Source organism: Chelmon rostratus, chromosome 5, assembly GCF_017976325.1.
Source record: "Chelmon rostratus isolate fCheRos1 chromosome 5, fCheRos1.pri, whole genome shotgun sequence".
Lineage (NCBI taxonomy): Eukaryota > Metazoa > Chordata > Actinopteri > Chaetodontiformes > Chaetodontidae > Chelmon > Chelmon rostratus.
This window is the reverse complement of record NC_055662.1, coordinates 12,098,283-12,115,691: the sequence shown is the minus strand read 5'-3', so window position 1 is coordinate 12,115,691 and position 17,409 is coordinate 12,098,283. Positions and strand designations below refer to the sequence as shown.

Genomic DNA, 17,409 nt, shown 5'->3' with positions numbered 1-17,409 from the left:
ACTGATTAGCATTGTATTCCACATGGCCTTCACTTCTTTCAGCGCTGCCTCTCTTCTTTATGAGGAGACTGGAGCGCAGCAGGCAGACAGGCAGCAGGCTTCCCCCCCAGTTGCCCCTCGGCTCCAGACAGATAAACACCCACACACACACACACACACACACACACACAGATATGTGTTTATACTCAAACTCATATTTTTATTCATCTCCCCACTTGGTCATCCTTAAACACACAAATAAATGTCCACGCTAAAGCACAGAGAAATAGACACCGGAGCCAAAGATTTTCTCACAAACGCACATCACACGAGAGCGGACACACAAACTCATGTCCCGCTGGCCGGTCTGCAGCATCCGGCACTTTGGAGAAACAGGAAGTGTGTGTGTGTGTCTTTATAACAAGCTCTCCGAGGGAGGCAGGGTTACAGTGAGGTGTTTCAGCTTTTGATCTTTTTCCAGCTGCAAGTGTTGCAATTTGCAAAACTCATACTGGAAAAAGTTGCTCAGTCTGAATTTTGTGAATGTTTTCATCACCTACTTCTCTGTTCTGGTTATAAATGACTGCATTTTCCCCGTTGTCAGCAGACCGAGCAGCAACAACAACCCCTTTTTGGCACGCACCGCATGATGTAAGCTGAATTGTAATTGTGAACACATATGGTATGCATCCAGACATATAGGCTGAGGAGTCAGCTACAGCGAGGTCACCCCACCCCCGCCGCTCATTGTGTTTTCTCCCCTCTCTCATCAACTCTTTCTTTCTCCAAATCAACTCTTGGAGCTCTTTCGGGGCGAACATACATTGTGAGAACCTGTTTCTCACAATGTATGACTTTAAAAGACAGAGATGCAAAGCTCCGGCGAGAGAAGTGCACGGGCCCACGGATTTACGATGCCTGCCAAGGGGAGGAAACCCTGTTAAAAAAGGGAATTGCTTTACTGCCATTTGACACATAATCTCAAACAGTACATGCAGGACTCAGAGCTGCAGAGCTCTGTGTCTGGAAAAGATAGAGACAGAGAGATGGTTTTGCTTCAGCATTCCAGGCAGGAATGGTTTATTTTTGTTGGAAACATAATTGTCTGTGGCTAGGATTTGGAGGTACATTTTACCCGCCAAACTGCCAGAAAGCGTACATGTGGGTGTGACCGCCCTCTTGTGGTGACCTGACGTACTTGCTTTCTCAAAACACTGGGGGAACGAACTTGGAGGGGAGAGATGTTTTCCTCGTCCAGGGTGTTAACACAGTGCAAATGTGCTGTGCTGTCATGAGGTCTGATTTCATACACGAGTACACAATGGAATTAAAAACTACTTCTCATGCAACCTCAACACAGAAAGAAAGGAGAAAAGGAAAAAAAGGAAAGTGAGACAGAATTCACCGGAGGTTTACTGGAGGCTTTAATAAAACAGTGGTGAAAGCTTAATAAATGTGTCGTAAGATAAACCTTCTAGACAAAAATCCTAAACAATGCAGGACTGGGGAATATTGAGTTCTAGTTGAGTTTTTGCTCTCATGTCTATGTGTTAGAGGTTAGCTTAGCATAAAGACTGGAAGCGGGGCGGGGGGGAGAGCTAGCCTGGCTGTCATCAATCAAAAAGACAGCTGCCAGCACCTCTAAAGCTCACTAATCAAAGTGGCTCTTACCAATATTTTTCTTCTACAGTTGATCACATGTCTGCTTGTATGTGAAAGAGGTGTCTGGTGGTGACAAACCCACAGAGAATTATCTCAAAGTCTGCAGTCAATCCCCTTGTTTGTAGCATCTTTCTGCTCAGTGCTTTGTTCACAGGTGGCAGCTTTTGGTCAGTTTCTCAGTAATCATTCTGTTTTCTGTTTTTAAGGACACCTGAACAAATGCAGTCAGGCTAAACTTTGCGTTTCAGCAGTTCAGAGAGCGTGGCCGGCTCTCAGTGGCCATCGACCACCTGCATGTGAACTGTGTGGGAAAAAGTGATAACAGCGCAGGTGCTCTTCGGTTTCTGCAGACCCTCAACAGCATCTGACGTGGAAGAAACTATGAACTAGGCCAGGGGGCTTTGAAAAATCCAAAACAGCCTAATAACTGAGACCACAGCAAAAGAATAACATGCATGTAGACTAGTTGGCTCACCAGAGACCTACTGATCAGATTATAAAGAAATTCTGATAGAAAAGCTGCAAGAAACAGCCAGAAGAATGTAACACAGGAGGGCACTACTCCCCTACAGGTGTGTGTCATGGTTTCGTCCACCCTGAGAAACTGTCCAAGTGGATTAGAGGGTCACCTATTGTCAGTGGTAACTTAGGCAAAAGCGCTCCTAGATCCTAGATCCCAAGATCCTAATTTTTTTGTGTGTGTTTTTTTTTTTTTAAATGTGGGCCTTCTTGGTTCTAACTCTTGCCCTCAGTGTCAGGGCATCAGACACTAACAACGACACAGCGGCTGAGGAAAAGCTTGTTATAGCCAGAGGAAAGCTGCTGGTGAGTGCAGACAGAAACACACACACACACACGACATGGCTAGCTTTAAAATTCCAATCCAGACTTCTTGTCATGACCATAAAATGTTCAGGATTGCAAAGAGGACAGGGGACACAGTGACAGCGCTCAGCGAGCGAATGGGAAGAGGGGTAAGATGAGGGACAAGCCAAACGCTGTCATGTCAGTGTTCTGCTGAGATACGAAGCCTATTCCTGGCACCTTTGATGGCATAAAGAAGGAAGCGTGCGTGCACAGTGCTGTTTGTCATGCTGTTTTAACAACCGTCTGTTGTCGTCCCTTCAGGCTCCCAGCGTGGTCGGATGAGGCATAAAGAAAATGCCCGAGCTCCATCATTTCCTCTTGGAGCGGTGGGCTTTGTAGTATCCTTGTGATCCTCTTGGTGAGACCTGACTTTTCCCAGAAAAAAAAAAAAAAAAAAAAACACCACAGATTTTCTCATGACCTCTTTCATAAACAAAACAACGTTCCCAGCAAGTTGCCAAGTCCAGTGCCAGCTCTGCGAGCTCTCCAAAACTCTCCTCTTCCAAGCTGAAATCACGTTGAGGCTAAAAATAGCAGATGTGCTTTGTTCCTTCACTGCCCACCTGTTGTTCCCCTTGATCCGCTCTTTCCCGCGCAGCCACAACTTGGAATATGATTCATCGGAGGAGAAGAATCCGCGCCTGATTTTCTATAACGAGAAGGACGAGGTTGTAAAGGTGAGCTGCGAGTTCAGGGATCTTTTACTCATCCGCCTCGCGATTGGGGCTTATCTAGGGAGCGCCAGAACATCAAGACGGATTCATGTGGGGAAGTTTTAAGACTGCCGCATCTGATATCAGATCCTCTGTCAGATACCGAGTCAAGACCGAGTGTGTTTGAAAGAGCGAGACAGGGTTACAAAAAAAAAAAATACAGATGGCAAGAAAGAGGCAGAGTAAGGAAGTGTATAAATTAGAGGTTTCTGACAACTGAGTTTCTTTTTTTTTGTTTTTACTGAAACAGCACAGTTGGTATGAATGTTGATATGAATTTCAACATTTTCATGCCCTGAAATTACAGCTGTTCAGAGTTTCCCACACTTTTATTCTCCTCGGTGTGGAAAAGCCCCTGAACCTGCATTTAGGCCAGCATGGGACAATAAAACTCTCTACTGTAACCAATGAATCTCTTCAGCGTCAGCCTCCTCCAAACAAACAAAGAACCACAGCTCAGATTTACAAGTAAACTTCTCGCAAACTTCACTGCTTCCTTCAGGTTTCCACCTTTTGTTTTCCCCTCATAAAGCCTCACGTAGGAGTTTTTACTTTTGTCACACTCGGGCCCAATGTTTGTTGTTTCCATTTGTTCTTTCATAATGTGGGCGCCCTCTGAGACAGTAATTTGACTTTAAACGAAGGCTCATTTCACAGACCACATTATTGAGCAAGTGGCTGAAAGCAAATGTGCTGGAGGAAAAAAAAAAAAACTCTGTATCAGCAGTGACTGAGCAAGTTTTAATAAAAATCCAATTCTGGTAAAACCAAATGAATGTATCAGTATAAACTAATGTGATACAGAACACACACTCTCCTCGCATATCTAATTTACACTGCATCGCTGCTTTTAAGCCTTTAACCATGCGTCCAAACGCGTGTGTGTGTGTGTGTGTGTGTGTGTCTCCTTCCCAACACCACAGACTGTTCCCGTGAAGAAAATGAAGGCAGACGAGATCAGCAGCCTGTTAGACTCGCTCGGTTTCTACAAGAGGTCCCGGAAAGGGGAAGAGGTGCCAGAGGAGTTCCAGCATTTCCCCCTGCTCACCCCCAGGGACGAGCTGTGACGACACCTTGTGGCCAAACTCTGCCGCTGCACCCCGGCCGCATTATTGACGAGTGGGGCCCCAAGGCCAAAACGATAAGCCAGGCACCATTCTGAGGACCGGCTGGCCGGGTGCAGCGTGCGGCGTGTTAGTCATTGCCGTGTCGCTCTGTTTATATGTTGAATTTGATTTTTAAAACAGGCTGCAAAAGAACATAATAAACAATTGAGTGGATCAAAGTATTTAGTGTGCATTGTCACTTGAAATGGTATGAAACAAGGGAACAATACGTGTGTGATTTGCTTTATTGTTTGTTGAGCATGCATTGTTCTGTTTTTTTATTATGGTCCCTATTTTATCTCCGCTGAGCATAAACAACTGTTAAATTCCCTAATAAGATAAACAAAGTCACCAAGCATTATAATAATGGCCACTAACTTACTACCAAACTGCCATGCTGCTGTCTCAGCCTAATCCTCAGACCGCCCCCTTCACTCTAATCTGATTAGCAGCGGAGTCTGCCAACACGCGCCTGTGTGTGCGTCCATTTGTATCTGTGCCTTCATGCATTTGTGCACCTGCGATTTAAACACAACAAGGATTAGCAGCAGGCGCAAGGGACACAAACACAGTTTTGGACGGTTACACTTCCTGACTCCTTGGATTGGTCATGGTCACCAGCTCTACCCACAATGCCTGTGTTTTACTCACCTGTTCCCGAGAACCTGCAGATGGGTCTGGCCTATATGGGAGGCTCCGTGTTCACCAACAACAGGACGGCAGACAGCGACTTCAGCAGGGAGCAGGAGGACGCCTCTGGTTGGTCACTGCATCCACAGACGGCTCACTGCCTGTAGTAACTATAGTATGTAACTGTAATGTAAATGTAACTGTAGCAGAGAGTAGTTTATAAAGCACAATCTAAGACATTTTAAGATGCATTAAAATGCAGTATAGTGATTACAAACATGAAACATGTCTGATATCTTATGGACAAAATAATGTGAATGCTCTACAAAAAACAATTTAACTCTGAAATAAGTCACCATTGTAATAACATGTATTTATCTTGCACTTTCTTAGTATATTCTTAACAATGTTGCAAAGTGCTGCACAAAAGAAAAATGAAAAGACCAAGGACATGAGCACAGTGGAAGCAAAGAAAATAAAATGAATGAGATAAAAAAAAAACAGAGAATAGAAATAAATAGAATAAATGAAATATAAGTAAATAGAAACACAGATCAAACATTTCTAAAGGCTTTCACAAAAAGAGAAGTTGTGATTAGAGACTGAGGTCAATAGGCACAGAGTTCCACAGTGTGGGAGCTCTAATACGAAAAGCCTGATCACCCTTCGTCACGAACCGTGACCTTGGCTCCGTCCGTGGATCTCAATCGTCAAGAGGGCACATACCAGGTCAGTAAATCAGAGATGTATTTTGGAGCAAGGCCATTTAAAGCAGAAGAGTGCAGAAAGTAAGCAATACAAATTTTTCAATGAATTCAAAATCAATCAACAGGGAACCGTGTTTGTGAAAAATCTAGTATTTTAAGGCTTTTCCTTACCCTAACCAGGTGGTTTATGTGCATCGGCTGAACCAGAGCTCAACCACAGCGCTGTCGCAACATAGAACTGAAAACTGAGGCACAAAGAAACATAAAGTACAGAAGAAATGTTCAATGCTAGTCTGCTAATGCCGGCCTGTAGTTACTTAGGGACAGGGGGTCCAAAATAGATTCCTTTAGCAGTGGGTGAACAGTGGTAGGTTAAAACTGTCTGGAAAAGAAACCGGGGCCAGAGAATTGTTAAAAATTATCTGGTAAAATAGACACTGAGAATGTCAAGTATACAACTGTCCAACACGCTGAAGGGCACCCGGTGCGTCTGCATGAGACGTTGATGGGTGTGACAAAGCCCTGGGGATGAGACCAGGCTCGAGTACCGGGCCTGAGGTGCGATGTTTCGAATTTGTGGCCTCTTTAACAGATTGACTGAGGTTAAAAGAGTCTGTAAGATCTGAAGAAAAATGAGATGTGAGGGAATGGGAAGGACAGCATACATGAATACAAAAATATCCAAGAATAAGCACCCTGTCATATCTGGTATGACAATGGATGAAAGCTCAGAAAACGACTAGACGAATAGAACGACTTGATTTGCTGAGGTCGGCCTATAGATTAAGACGCAGAGTAAAGGGGGAGGGCCAGTGATTCAGAAACTTCAAAGGAAATAAAAGTAGCAGGATGGTACTTCTGGCCTGACTTATATAATAGAGCTAGACCACCACCTCCTCCAGAGGGCCTGGGAGTATGAAAACATGCAAAGTCAGGGGGTCTAGCCTCAATCAGAGGAACAGTGTCCCCTGAGGACAGCCATGTCCCTGTAATTCTTAAAGGAACAACAAAATCATTTATGATAAAAAAAACAACAACTTACTAGGCTGCCAAAATGTTTGGCATTCAAGAGGACAACATGGTGACGGAGCAGAGGGAAATGAAACAGGCATACAGCGATTAGGAGGTGAGATGTTGTTTCCACCTTTAGAAGTGCCGTGGAAAATTCCCAGGGAGAGGGTTAAAGTGGGCTCCGTCAGTGCTGAGGAAGGATTTAAACAATTTAGACAGATTAAAACTGTCAATAGCTCTGCAGGCAGACTGGAGCTGAGGCTGCTCCACAGGACAGAGTGGGAATAGGACCGGAAATAAAAACAGACTTTCCACAAGTATGTCAAAAGCTTAAAAGGTTCATTTAAGCAATTTCTGGTCGGCTCAGACTGCTGATGAGCTGCATTGTTTCTTTCCACGCGAGGTATCGCTCGAATGGTGAGGGGTGGGAGTGAGCACGGCCCCTGGAGCTCATCCAGGATGACAGGGGCTCCGGGGACGCAGTGAGCGGCTGCATGGAGAATCACCTGGGTCGTTCCAGACTGGAAACGGCTCAGCAGAAAAGCTTTCCTCTACATATTATTTCTGTTCTTATTGAATGATGCTCCTGCATATTATTCATGGATGTTGCTGGCCCGGTTTGGAGACTTGAGGCACTCTAAAAAGTCACATGACAATGTTCTGATTTTCCTGACCACATCTACCTGCCTTCCGACATTTGATCGATAATCAACCTTTGCAGCGCTGATTACTGTTCATGAGCTGTCTATATTATTTTGTCTACCTTCTGTGTTTTCGCTCTGTATTTTCATGGTTTCTGCAATGCACAGACAAAACATCTGAAATCTAAATTGTAGAAAATGTTATCACATGCACTAACATGCATGGGCATAATGCAAAGAAAATATTATGTTTGATTGCAAGTGTGTTAAACAACAGCAGGGAATTACGGATATAATGAATATGAGTGTTTATGTAGTGTGTCTGTTATTTGTCTTGCAGTGGTCAACGAGCTGGTCTCCCACCTCCCCCTGCAGATGCTGCTGTACTTCAACATGTTTTATTTTCCGTGTTGGTGGTTTTCTGCTGTTTTCATGCTGGAAGTAAAGGTCAGTTGGTGATGTGCATTTTCACAGGCTCAACGCTTCCTGTTTTTAGTTGTTCTCAGTTTGGTTCACTTGTTTAACAGCATCGATTAACAAAAAACAGATATTCTGGGTTCACAAAGGTCACAAGGGTTCATAAGGACTTCATCTATTGGACAGTTTTCATGATCTGTCATGTTGCATCGTTAGTGTCATATGGAAAGTGTCATATGAAATCAAAAGAGCGGTTATTCTGGGAACTGAGAGCAATTTATGCTTTACTTGACTGTGTTTAAAGGCTTTGCCAATGAAAATAAAAAGTATACACAAACATATAAACACTAAGATTTAGTGAGGATGCTTCGTATGTGTTCAGAAGTAGCAGAAGTTGTGTTTTTTTCAATCTATTTATTAAAACCACAATGCAAACTGGAAAACATTTGACTTTGGCGCCGTCTAGTGGTAGCAGGAAAAAAAGACCCTCAGATCAAACCAGAACATTCTAAGAGTGAAAGCAACTCTTACAGTAGACTGCACCTCTATTCACTGAGGTTCTCTTGCCTTTCTGTGCAGCCAAACATATGCTATCAGAATAATTTGCAATAATATTCTTCTTCATCCAAGATGACGTCAAGAGAGTTATCTCATTTTATATTGATCTCACCATACATTTTTTCGCGCCTTTATATATAAATAGCACAAAGTTTGTCGTCCTGTGAGCTGCAAGTAAAAAAGACATTCCTGACATCCCTGCTCTGCTTTATTTCTAGTTCTATTATCTCCCCGGGTACTACCAGGCTCTGCTCATAACCGGGATGATCCTCCTCACAGTCATTGAAGTGGTCCGACTTTATCTGGGCTACATTGGCAACCTTAAAGAAAAGGTAATTCAAACCAACATCCTCTCTGAAGCCCAACGCACAGCTCTTTTATGGGCCCGTCTCCTGAATAACACCGCGGAGGAAGTGGCTGCTTAAGTATTCTGCCTGCGTGTGTAAACAATCAGCTCTTGGCTACAACTGTCTGTTGAGTTTGCTTGTGTGTGTGTGTGTGTGTGTGTGTGTGCAGGCGTGTGTGTGCTTTCATGTGGATACAACCAAAGCACTTGATGCCTGACTGCTCTATCTTTGCATCGCCTGGATCCACCAACCCAAATTCTCTCTCCCCTCCCCTCCCTGTCATCAGGTGCCAGAGCTGGCAGCCTTCTGGATCCTGTCTTTCATGTTCCAGCTGCCAGTGCTGCTGTTCTTCCTGACCGATGAAGGAATTATCATCCTGCCTCTGGAGAGAGCTGTCCACTCCCTCTACCTCCTCTTCCTGCTTGCCCAGATCCTGGCCTCCTTCCTGGCACTCAGGACCATGACCCGAAAGCTTACCCTGCTCTTCCACCTGCGCCAGTTTGGCAAGGTGGAGAGCTTCCGGCCCGCGGGCATGAGCCCTGTCTATGGGCTCCCCTACCACCGCAGTGTGCTGCCCATGTCACCCACCCATGATATGGACCATTAAAGCAGCCTTAAACTTTCAGATATTTTCAGTCTGGGGTTTGCATTTTTAATTCACAGTACTTTTGCATAATTTCTGTTCCTAAAACTCCATTATGTGCGTTTAATTTCCCAAAAACTGCTTGAGAATGAATGTGAGCTTGTAACTTTCAATCAGTTGTGGCATTGTGAGCATTTAAATACAACAATTCTGCTATTTCATAAAAGCTGGATTGTGTCATTCTATATGTATTGCGAGCCCATTGCATTCTGGTCTTTTGAGGCTGGTGCAGATGTGCATATGTGCCACAGCTCCCTCTATGACTTCTGATCACTGGTGTGAAGTGACAGATTTAAAGGAAACACTAATGGCAAATCCTGACATTTGTTACTGATGTTTAAAAAAACATTTTATCCCCACTCTAAATGTCAGAACCTGATGCCATGTCAGCCAAACTGTCATGGAGTGATGTGCCTTTACAGGGTAATAGATCAAAATCTGCCATCAAACAACAAAATGGGCTCTGAAACACAAGGCGGTGCATTGCCAGTAGCTGCTTTTATCAAACAGTGTTAAAGGGGTTTCATTTTTTCCTCTTCTTTAATGATGATGGATGATGCGGGCTGAAGCGCTGCTAGAACAGAATTGTTTTTGCAGAGGTAGATTCAATTTTTTGCCCATGAGAAAAGATTGGAAGGAACAATTCGAGACTTACAGTTTTCCAATTTATCATTAAGTCACGTCCTACAATCTATTATATTACCATCACTGTTTGATAAGTGGGACGTAGGAGCCGCATTTTTTAAGGCTTGTGAAGTGAAAGAGTTTAAACCCAGCTGCAGCAGAAATGTGTTAAATATTTATGACCACACAGTGGCAGTCAGCGACCAAGAGAGGGATGGGGAGCGTTTGACAGTGCTGCAAAGTCCAATGAGGACAGATTATCATGCAGCACATGTCCTGGTCAGGAAACCCTCTGGCAGCAGAAAAAAGGTTAGGCATGTCCACACTTGAATATGATGTATTATTTGATAATCTATCACACTGCGTCGTGCCTGCATGGAAATCGATTTCATAGTTTGTTGTCTAAACCTCTTTTTCCTCTTTTCGGTTATGAAACGTAGCCACCGAGGACGTCTCACTTGTTTTACAAAAAGCTTACAGCCGGTATTGGGTGCTCTATTTGTTCTATGTTTTTTTGTTTTTTGTTTTTTGTTTTCTGTTGAGAAATTATTTAGTGTGGTGCACTATGTTGTCAACAAGCTGGTTATGTGAGAGACAGTTTCTGTGAAACAACACGCTTATTGCTCTCTATATTCAGCAAACAACAAGCTGCAGTGGCTGCTGCACTATTCATGGAGACCAGAAAGTGGGAAATGAAAACGTTCAGAGTGGAGGATGTAATGTATGCTCACCACTTTATGCAGAAGTGGGTGCTCAAGAGATACCCTCAGCGTGGGGTCACATATTGCTGCAAAGAAGAAACATGTGGGAAACCTATCTATTTTTAATCTCTGTAATCAGACATCTGCATATGAATGCAGAATCTGTAGGCTAGGGACAAGATTTTGGTATCGGAAGCATTCTGGTTTCCATTTTTAATTGAGTGGCACTGAATTCCTTTGACCTTCGACCCCTCACTGTATTAAAAGCATGCATGCATGCATCCACAAATGCTAGTTAAGACTCGACCATGCAAAGTAAAACCAATATATCAGCAACATCCAGAAATGCTGCCTTCTCTGGTCCCGAGCTCATCTGAGATGGACTGATGCAAAGTGGAAAAGTGTGCTGTGGAGTCCATGTTTCAGAATGTTTTTGGAAATCATGGCCCTCGTGTCCTCCGGGATAAAGAGGAAACGGACCATCCAGATTGTTCCCAGCGCAAAATTCAAAAGCCAGCATCTGTGATGATGTGGAGGTGTGTTAGTGCCCATAGCATGGGTAACTTCCACGCCAGAGAAGGTACCATTAAGGCTTTGGAGTAGCATATGCTGCCATCCAGACAACGCCTTTTTAGGTATGATCCTGCTTATTCCAGCAACACAATGCCAAGCCACAGTCTGCACAGCAGCGTGGCTTCATGTCAAAGAGTGCAGGTGCTAAACTGGTCTGCTCGCAGTCGAGACCTGTCTCCCATTGAATGTGTGGCTCATTATGAAGCAGAAAATACGACAGCAAGGGAAACTTAACCGTCCTCAGTTCCCAAACGCTTACTGGCTGTTGTTAAAAGGGAAGGTGATGTGACACAGTGGTAAACATGCCCCAGTCCCAACTTTTTTGGAAAGTGTTGCTGGCATCAAATTCACTATGACTGTATATTTACGAAGTTTGAACTTTAAATATCTTGTCTTTGCATTGTATTCATTTGAATAAACGTTGAAAATGATTTGCAAATAACTGCTTTCTGTCTATATTAACATTTTACTCAAGTGTCCCAACTTTTTTTTAAATCAGTGTTCTTGGTTGTCCTTAGAGTTAAAACCTGGGTATTTAAAGTGAAGTTTACCCCAACTTAGGAGGCTAAGTGGCACCAAACACATGAAAGATCTTATATGATCCCTTTAACCTCAACTAAAATGCTCCACATGTCTTGAATTTTATCTGTGTGACCTTGTGGAAGAACCTGCCAGCAGTAGTGATGATGAATCAGCTTGGTTTGGTGCTCCAGGCGCAGAGACAGAGTCAAAGAAACCTCGCGCCAACAGCAGCGGACAAACAGCAGTTTACTTAATGTCAGGTTCTGTATCTGGTATGTGACGCGCAGGCACGGCAGCAACATATTATTCCACATTCAAATATGGTATTTTAGTTTGCTCGCCACTTTTGTCCCAGGAGGATCTGTGTCCACAGCCTGCACATCCTTAAATCTTATGTAAAAACATGCAGATACACCCCGTACATACAAAAACTACTTTTGCTCACCTGTCTGCCCAGCTGCACCTCGTCGCTCATTGACTCTTTCCAGTCTATATATAAGGGGCGGCTTTCAGCTGCTGTTCTCTGCCTTGTTTGTCATCTCTCTGTACCTGTGGTGCCTGATTGTTAATGTTTCCTGTGGCTATCCATTCCAGATCAGACTACTTATCATGCATAGACACCCCAACACTAATAATCACCATCACAAAACAAGCATGTGCAGGGTTGGGTTGAATGGGCGCCATGCAGATCTTGAGAAAAGGTCTCAAAAACGCTGAAGATCTCATTTAATCATGGCCACAATGAGATCACTGAGTAGGAGCTGGTCCAGGCGTCTGTGCTGCTTTGTGAACAGAATCAATCATATTACTTAACACTCCATCACATTTTATTTTTACAGCACAGAACAGGAAGAGCACCAAGTGTGACTCCATCTTTTTGACTGGTCCTTCAGCGCAAACCGAGCTAAAGCTGTCGTCACGTCAGATGTTCAGAAGTGAAGTGCTCATGGAAAAGTCACTTTCAACATGCTTATCCTCTTCGGTAAAGCCGAAGAGAAAGCAAACACATGCGGGCAGACACAAACAAAAGGAGGCAATTCTAAGAAACACTAGCTCTGCTAAAGCTGCAGGCGTCAGATACAGCTATGATCCCCTCAACCCTGTTCTCATTTGCTGACAGTAATTATACCAAGGAGCCACAATTAATCTTATTGTCATGTATTGATTTGTTGAAAATGCTACCCAGAGCATCTTTCAATACTCTGTCTCTTCTCTCCCTCTTTATGTTCTGCACAAATCCAGCAATGATATATTCCGTGAGGCCGACCACAAGAGGAATAACAGTCCCGGTGTGGAGCTTGTATCTTTGTGAGTAACACTAGTCTGACGTATTCTGTATTCAAGCACTGCTTTTACATTCCCCGCTCTCCAGAGAGCCGTGTATGTTCCAGGATGCTTCTCACCCATTTAGCTTCTCCTATATCCGGCTTTTAGTAAGTATGAACTCTGTTAGGTGCTGGAGAGGAATAAGATTAACCAGCTGGTGGTGAATAGGAATATGAACCCCCCCTACCCCACCGCCCGGAGACACAGCGGTCACATCTGAAGCAGCTCCTCGCACCTTTCGCCTCGTCAAATTGCCTTTCCTTGGAGGACCGTGGTGAATAATAGCCTCGGATAATCTGGGGACGTAATGTTCTCTGTCTCGCTAAACATATTGTTTGCCTCATGCTTTTCAGCATCCCTTTGAAAAAGTGCTCCCTGCAACTTCTGATCACGTTCTCCTCTTCACGTCTCTTCCACAATACAGCAGCATAGCCGGGCTCCGGCGAGTCTGTCATCACCTTAATTATGATTGGGTGCAGCTCAGAGGTGATGACAAAATGTGAGTGACGAGGCTGTCGGCGGGAAGTAATATCCAAGACGTTGCAGCGACATCCTCATCCCTTCTTTCAGTAATCCCTCATGGTGGAGGGCGCTGCCAAGGCGCTTGGAAATGTTCCCATCCTCTTAATCCCAGGTGGTTAAACAATGAGCTTGAACCATCCACAAGCTATTGTCTTTATTCATAAACTGTGATGACAGGTTGCTAATACACACCGTGATTATTGTTTAACGGGTTTGTTCGCTCACATTACAAGAAAATATTTTCACACTCTCATTTTTCGATTTTTTTCATCAAATCCCATGAAAAGACCAAAACCCAACAATTCATTGATCCTACTAACAAGCATTGTCTGTAGAGCAAATATAGTTTCTTTCTCTCTGCCATAGACCGCCATTGTATCCACTGTAGTGGCACTGTAGTTTGAGTCAATACCATAGAGGCCAAAAATAATCCCCCCAAAATGCACTATTTAATTCTGCTTAAGTGACATTTGCTAAAAGGAAAAAAGAGTTCAGTTGCTTTCAGAAATAATTTGGCTTTTCTTTTTTAATGAAAGGCTCCATTTGTGACCTGTTCAGGAGCAACTAATGGGCTTGGAGCTGAGTGTCATAGACAGGCTACACAAGTCAGAAAGCATTTGTTGAGATGAACAGACTTCCCCTAATAATTCGTGTGGTATCAAGCCATTCAGAGTTTTGGTTATATTTGTCCAGATATCACAACGTTTATATACCACTGGAACTACTTACGCCAGAGAAAATAGTCCCCATGAACCAGCCTATTAACAGCAAGGTCTTTCTTTTGAGCACCACAATTAATAATGTATTCACCTTTGTTGTATTAAAGGTAAACTATGGAATTTTATTCTAACTGATATCTTTTATGAATAATAGTGTTTTGAACAGTTTGCTAATCTCATTTTAAAGCACTTCATTGTACGGAGAAGGTGCTTGTTAAGATTACAGATGACCTACTGTTAACTGCAGACAGGCAACAGGTCAGATTTGAGTTCGGTTAGATTTTAGTGCCTCTTTTGACACAGTTGATCCATCCTCTTAGAACTTCTTCTGTCACTCTTGGTAACTCATCTTCCTCGCTCAGTTGAATTGTGGTGTCCCTCAAGGCTCAGTTCTTGCCCCGGTTCTGTTTTCTATATACATGCTACCTCTCGGCCATGTTATTTAAAATCGTGATGTGTTTTACCATTTTTATGCTGATGTGCTGATGGCACTCGTTTATACAAACCTGCATATCCCTTGCAGCCTGCCTCTATGATATCAAATCCCGCATGTCACAAAATTTATTTAAATTGATGATGATAAATCTGAAGTCATTCTGCTTGGTCCCCCAGCTCTCTTGGTCCTAATCTTTGTGGTCTCTCAAATAATATTGCACAGGCTGCTTGGAATGTAGGAGTAATATTTTGATGTTGAACTCTGTTTTGATGATTGGGTCAAAAGTGTTATTCAGTCATGTTTCTTCCAGCTCAAGATAATCTCTAAAATTAGGTCATTTTTTATCTATTGCTGATCTACAAAAAAGTTGTACACGGTTTTATATATTCTCAACTTGATTACGGCAATGCACTTTACTCTGGCATCAGCTGCGGCTCCCTCCACTGTCTCCATTTGATACAAAGCTCTGCTGGAACAAAGAGACATGATCGTATCACCCCTGTGCTCGCCTCCCTACAATGGTTCCCTGTTAGATTTCATATTGATTTTCAAAATTTTATTGCTCGCTCTTAAGGTCTTAAATGGCCTTGCTCCTAAATACATTTCTGATCCGCTGACCTGGTATGCGCCCTCTCGACCATTAAGATCTGTGGATTGAGCCCTGCTGGTTACTCCCAGGTCACGGTTTGTAACTAAGGAGCTATCAGGCTTTTGCTATTAGAGCCCCCACACTGTAGAACTCTCTGCCTACTGAACTCAGACGCAGTAAGTCTCTGGTGTCTTGAAATCTCTTCTTAACTTTTCTTTTTGTGAAAGCTTTTGGAAATGTTGGTTTTATTCACACTGTTTATGATCTTGTTCAGTTCATTTTATTGTCTTTGCTGTATTTTGTTGCTTTTATGTTATTTTGTTGTGGTCCGGACGTTTCAGGGCTGCAGCCTTTGGACAGTGAGTGTGTAGCACCGGACAATAACAGCGCACAGGTGACGTCAGGACTTTATCAAGGGGTATCAACCAGATGCTGGACTGCAACAAGCATGTATCCAAGAGGATGCTAGGACACAGTGCCGAAAGCTGTTTACAAACAGCAACAAACAATTTCTGCATAGCATACTGTTTATGGTTGAGCTATCAGAGATGAATATCTAAAAACCTGGGAGAGTAAACGCATCTGCTTGGGTGCTTATTTCTTTTTTTGCTTTCTTTATGACTCCATATTGCCAAAATAATGCAAGATACCCAGATTATAGTTATTCCATTTGCCATGTATTGTATGTTGTTTTTTTTTTTCATTTTGTACCATATATGTGCATGGCTATAATATGTTCAAGGTTAGGAAAAGAAGAGCTATGGTTAATAAAAACGTGAATATTACAAGAGGCAAAATTGTTTTATTAATTGTAAGGTGCAGAATCATTCAATCATCCAATATGGACATAAACTGTAAGGACCCTGGGCTCCCCTACACCTCTACCCTGATGTTCTCTAAATGTGCAAACTAACTAGAGGTTAAGACAAAAACAGGTGAGTGAACCAGAATGTTAACTGAATCTGCTAAGCTAATACAGAAACTCATTAAACCAGTAACACATCCACAAGTGACCCACCTCTGCAGACCCCTGCTATTCCTCTGTAACGTGTTTCCATTAGCAACTGAGGGAAATTCTTCCCAGAGCATAGTGCGAGACTCAGTTGTGCAGGCCTGCGAGGAGTGTCAAGCTGCAAGCCTACTGCTAAATCCTCTGGGACACTGTTCAATCTTTCTCACTCATTTCCCCAGATATTGCTGATAGAATGGGACCCGGCATCTGCAAATAAATGGCAATATCATAGTTGATGGGAACACATGTATGGCTCCATTATTTGATGCCATTCCTATGACCCAAATGCTTCCCCACTCAAATCAGAATGAGAGGAAGTGCCTGTTAAGGGTACAGAATACATATTGCCCAATTACTGACTCTAAATGATACTGGGCCAGGAAATTCAAATCTCATTCATAAGCCACTTATATTGTCTCCACCTTTACAGCCAGCAGGCTCCACAGAAAATGTGACATCATACTGGCAGCCAGGGAATATAGAAAGTCGGACTGAAATTGGTCACTGGATATTTTCAATTTGGGTCTGATTACCTGGGTGAGGGGGGAATGGCAGGGCAATTCACTTCTCCCAGTGATTTAAATGGCCACTCACCATACAGTACAGATGAATATTTTATCAGGAGCGACAGTATTAAATCTGCAGCGCTTGATGACACAGGAGGATGCACTGCCTTCAGAGCAAGCTGTATAAAAGCTGTTATATTCAGTTTTCAGTGTTTTTTTGGTTTTCAGTGGTTTTGAATAGAGCCATTTGCATGTCACCTGAATTTGCTCTTCACACGAGAGGGAGGTTTGTTTCTCTCTGGGCGCTGGGATTCTTTCGAAAAGCTCAGGCTGAGTTTGTTACTTTCGGTCTATATGCAGGAAAATAAAAAGTACAGTAGGCTCTGGTTACTTTTCCGTTCATATTTTTCATCATTTTCCATAAACTTTTGACTGAATCCTGTAGCTATGTTTTCACAAAGTGGAGACAAGCTTTTAATGAGCCACGGATTTTACAGAGAAAAGGAGAAAGGAGAAACTGATTTTTGATATAAATCACAGAAAGATTCATAATACAATGTATGATACAATATCTAATTTTAAGAATTTAACATCAATC

General features: G+C 43.0%; 2 protein-coding genes across 2 annotated transcripts; both read left to right on the top strand.

Annotated features, from left to right (window-relative positions):
• Positions 1 to 2,358: 2,358 nt before the first annotated feature.
• Positions 2,359 to 4,456, top strand: selenoe (selenoprotein e). Its single transcript, XM_041937902.1, has 4 exons — positions 2,359 to 2,466; positions 2,770 to 2,846; positions 3,107 to 3,185; positions 4,145 to 4,456. Exons 1-4 carry the CDS (start codon positions 2,359 to 2,361, stop codon positions 4,286 to 4,288), a joined length of 408 nt encoding a protein of 135 aa, XP_041793836.1. The 3' UTR covers positions 4,289 to 4,456.
• A 503-nt stretch (positions 4,457 to 4,959) lies between these two features.
• On the top strand, positions 4,960 to 9,245 carry zgc:112294 (transmembrane protein 17A). Its single transcript, XM_041936400.1, has 4 exons — positions 4,960 to 5,086; positions 7,657 to 7,763; positions 8,510 to 8,623; positions 8,925 to 9,245. Exons 1-4 carry the CDS (start codon positions 4,960 to 4,962, stop codon positions 9,243 to 9,245), a joined length of 669 nt encoding a protein of 222 aa, XP_041792334.1.
• Positions 9,246 to 17,409: the final 8,164 nt, after the last annotated feature.

What these genes read in the sequence shown, in the direction of transcription:
- zgc:112294 (XM_041936400.1), top strand. Translation starts at nt 4,960, where the DNA reads ATGCCTGTGTTTTACTCACCTGTTCCCGAGAACCTGCAGATGGGTCTG. An exon ending in GGAGCAGGAGGACGCCTCTG is followed by an intron (nt 5,087 to 7,656) that starts GTTGGTCACTGC and finishes TTTGTCTTGCAG; the next exon opens with TGGTCAACGAGCTGGTCTCC. An exon ending in TTTTCATGCTGGAAGTAAAG is followed by an intron (nt 7,764 to 8,509) that starts GTCAGTTGGTGA and finishes CTTTATTTCTAG; the next exon opens with TTCTATTATCTCCCCGGGTA.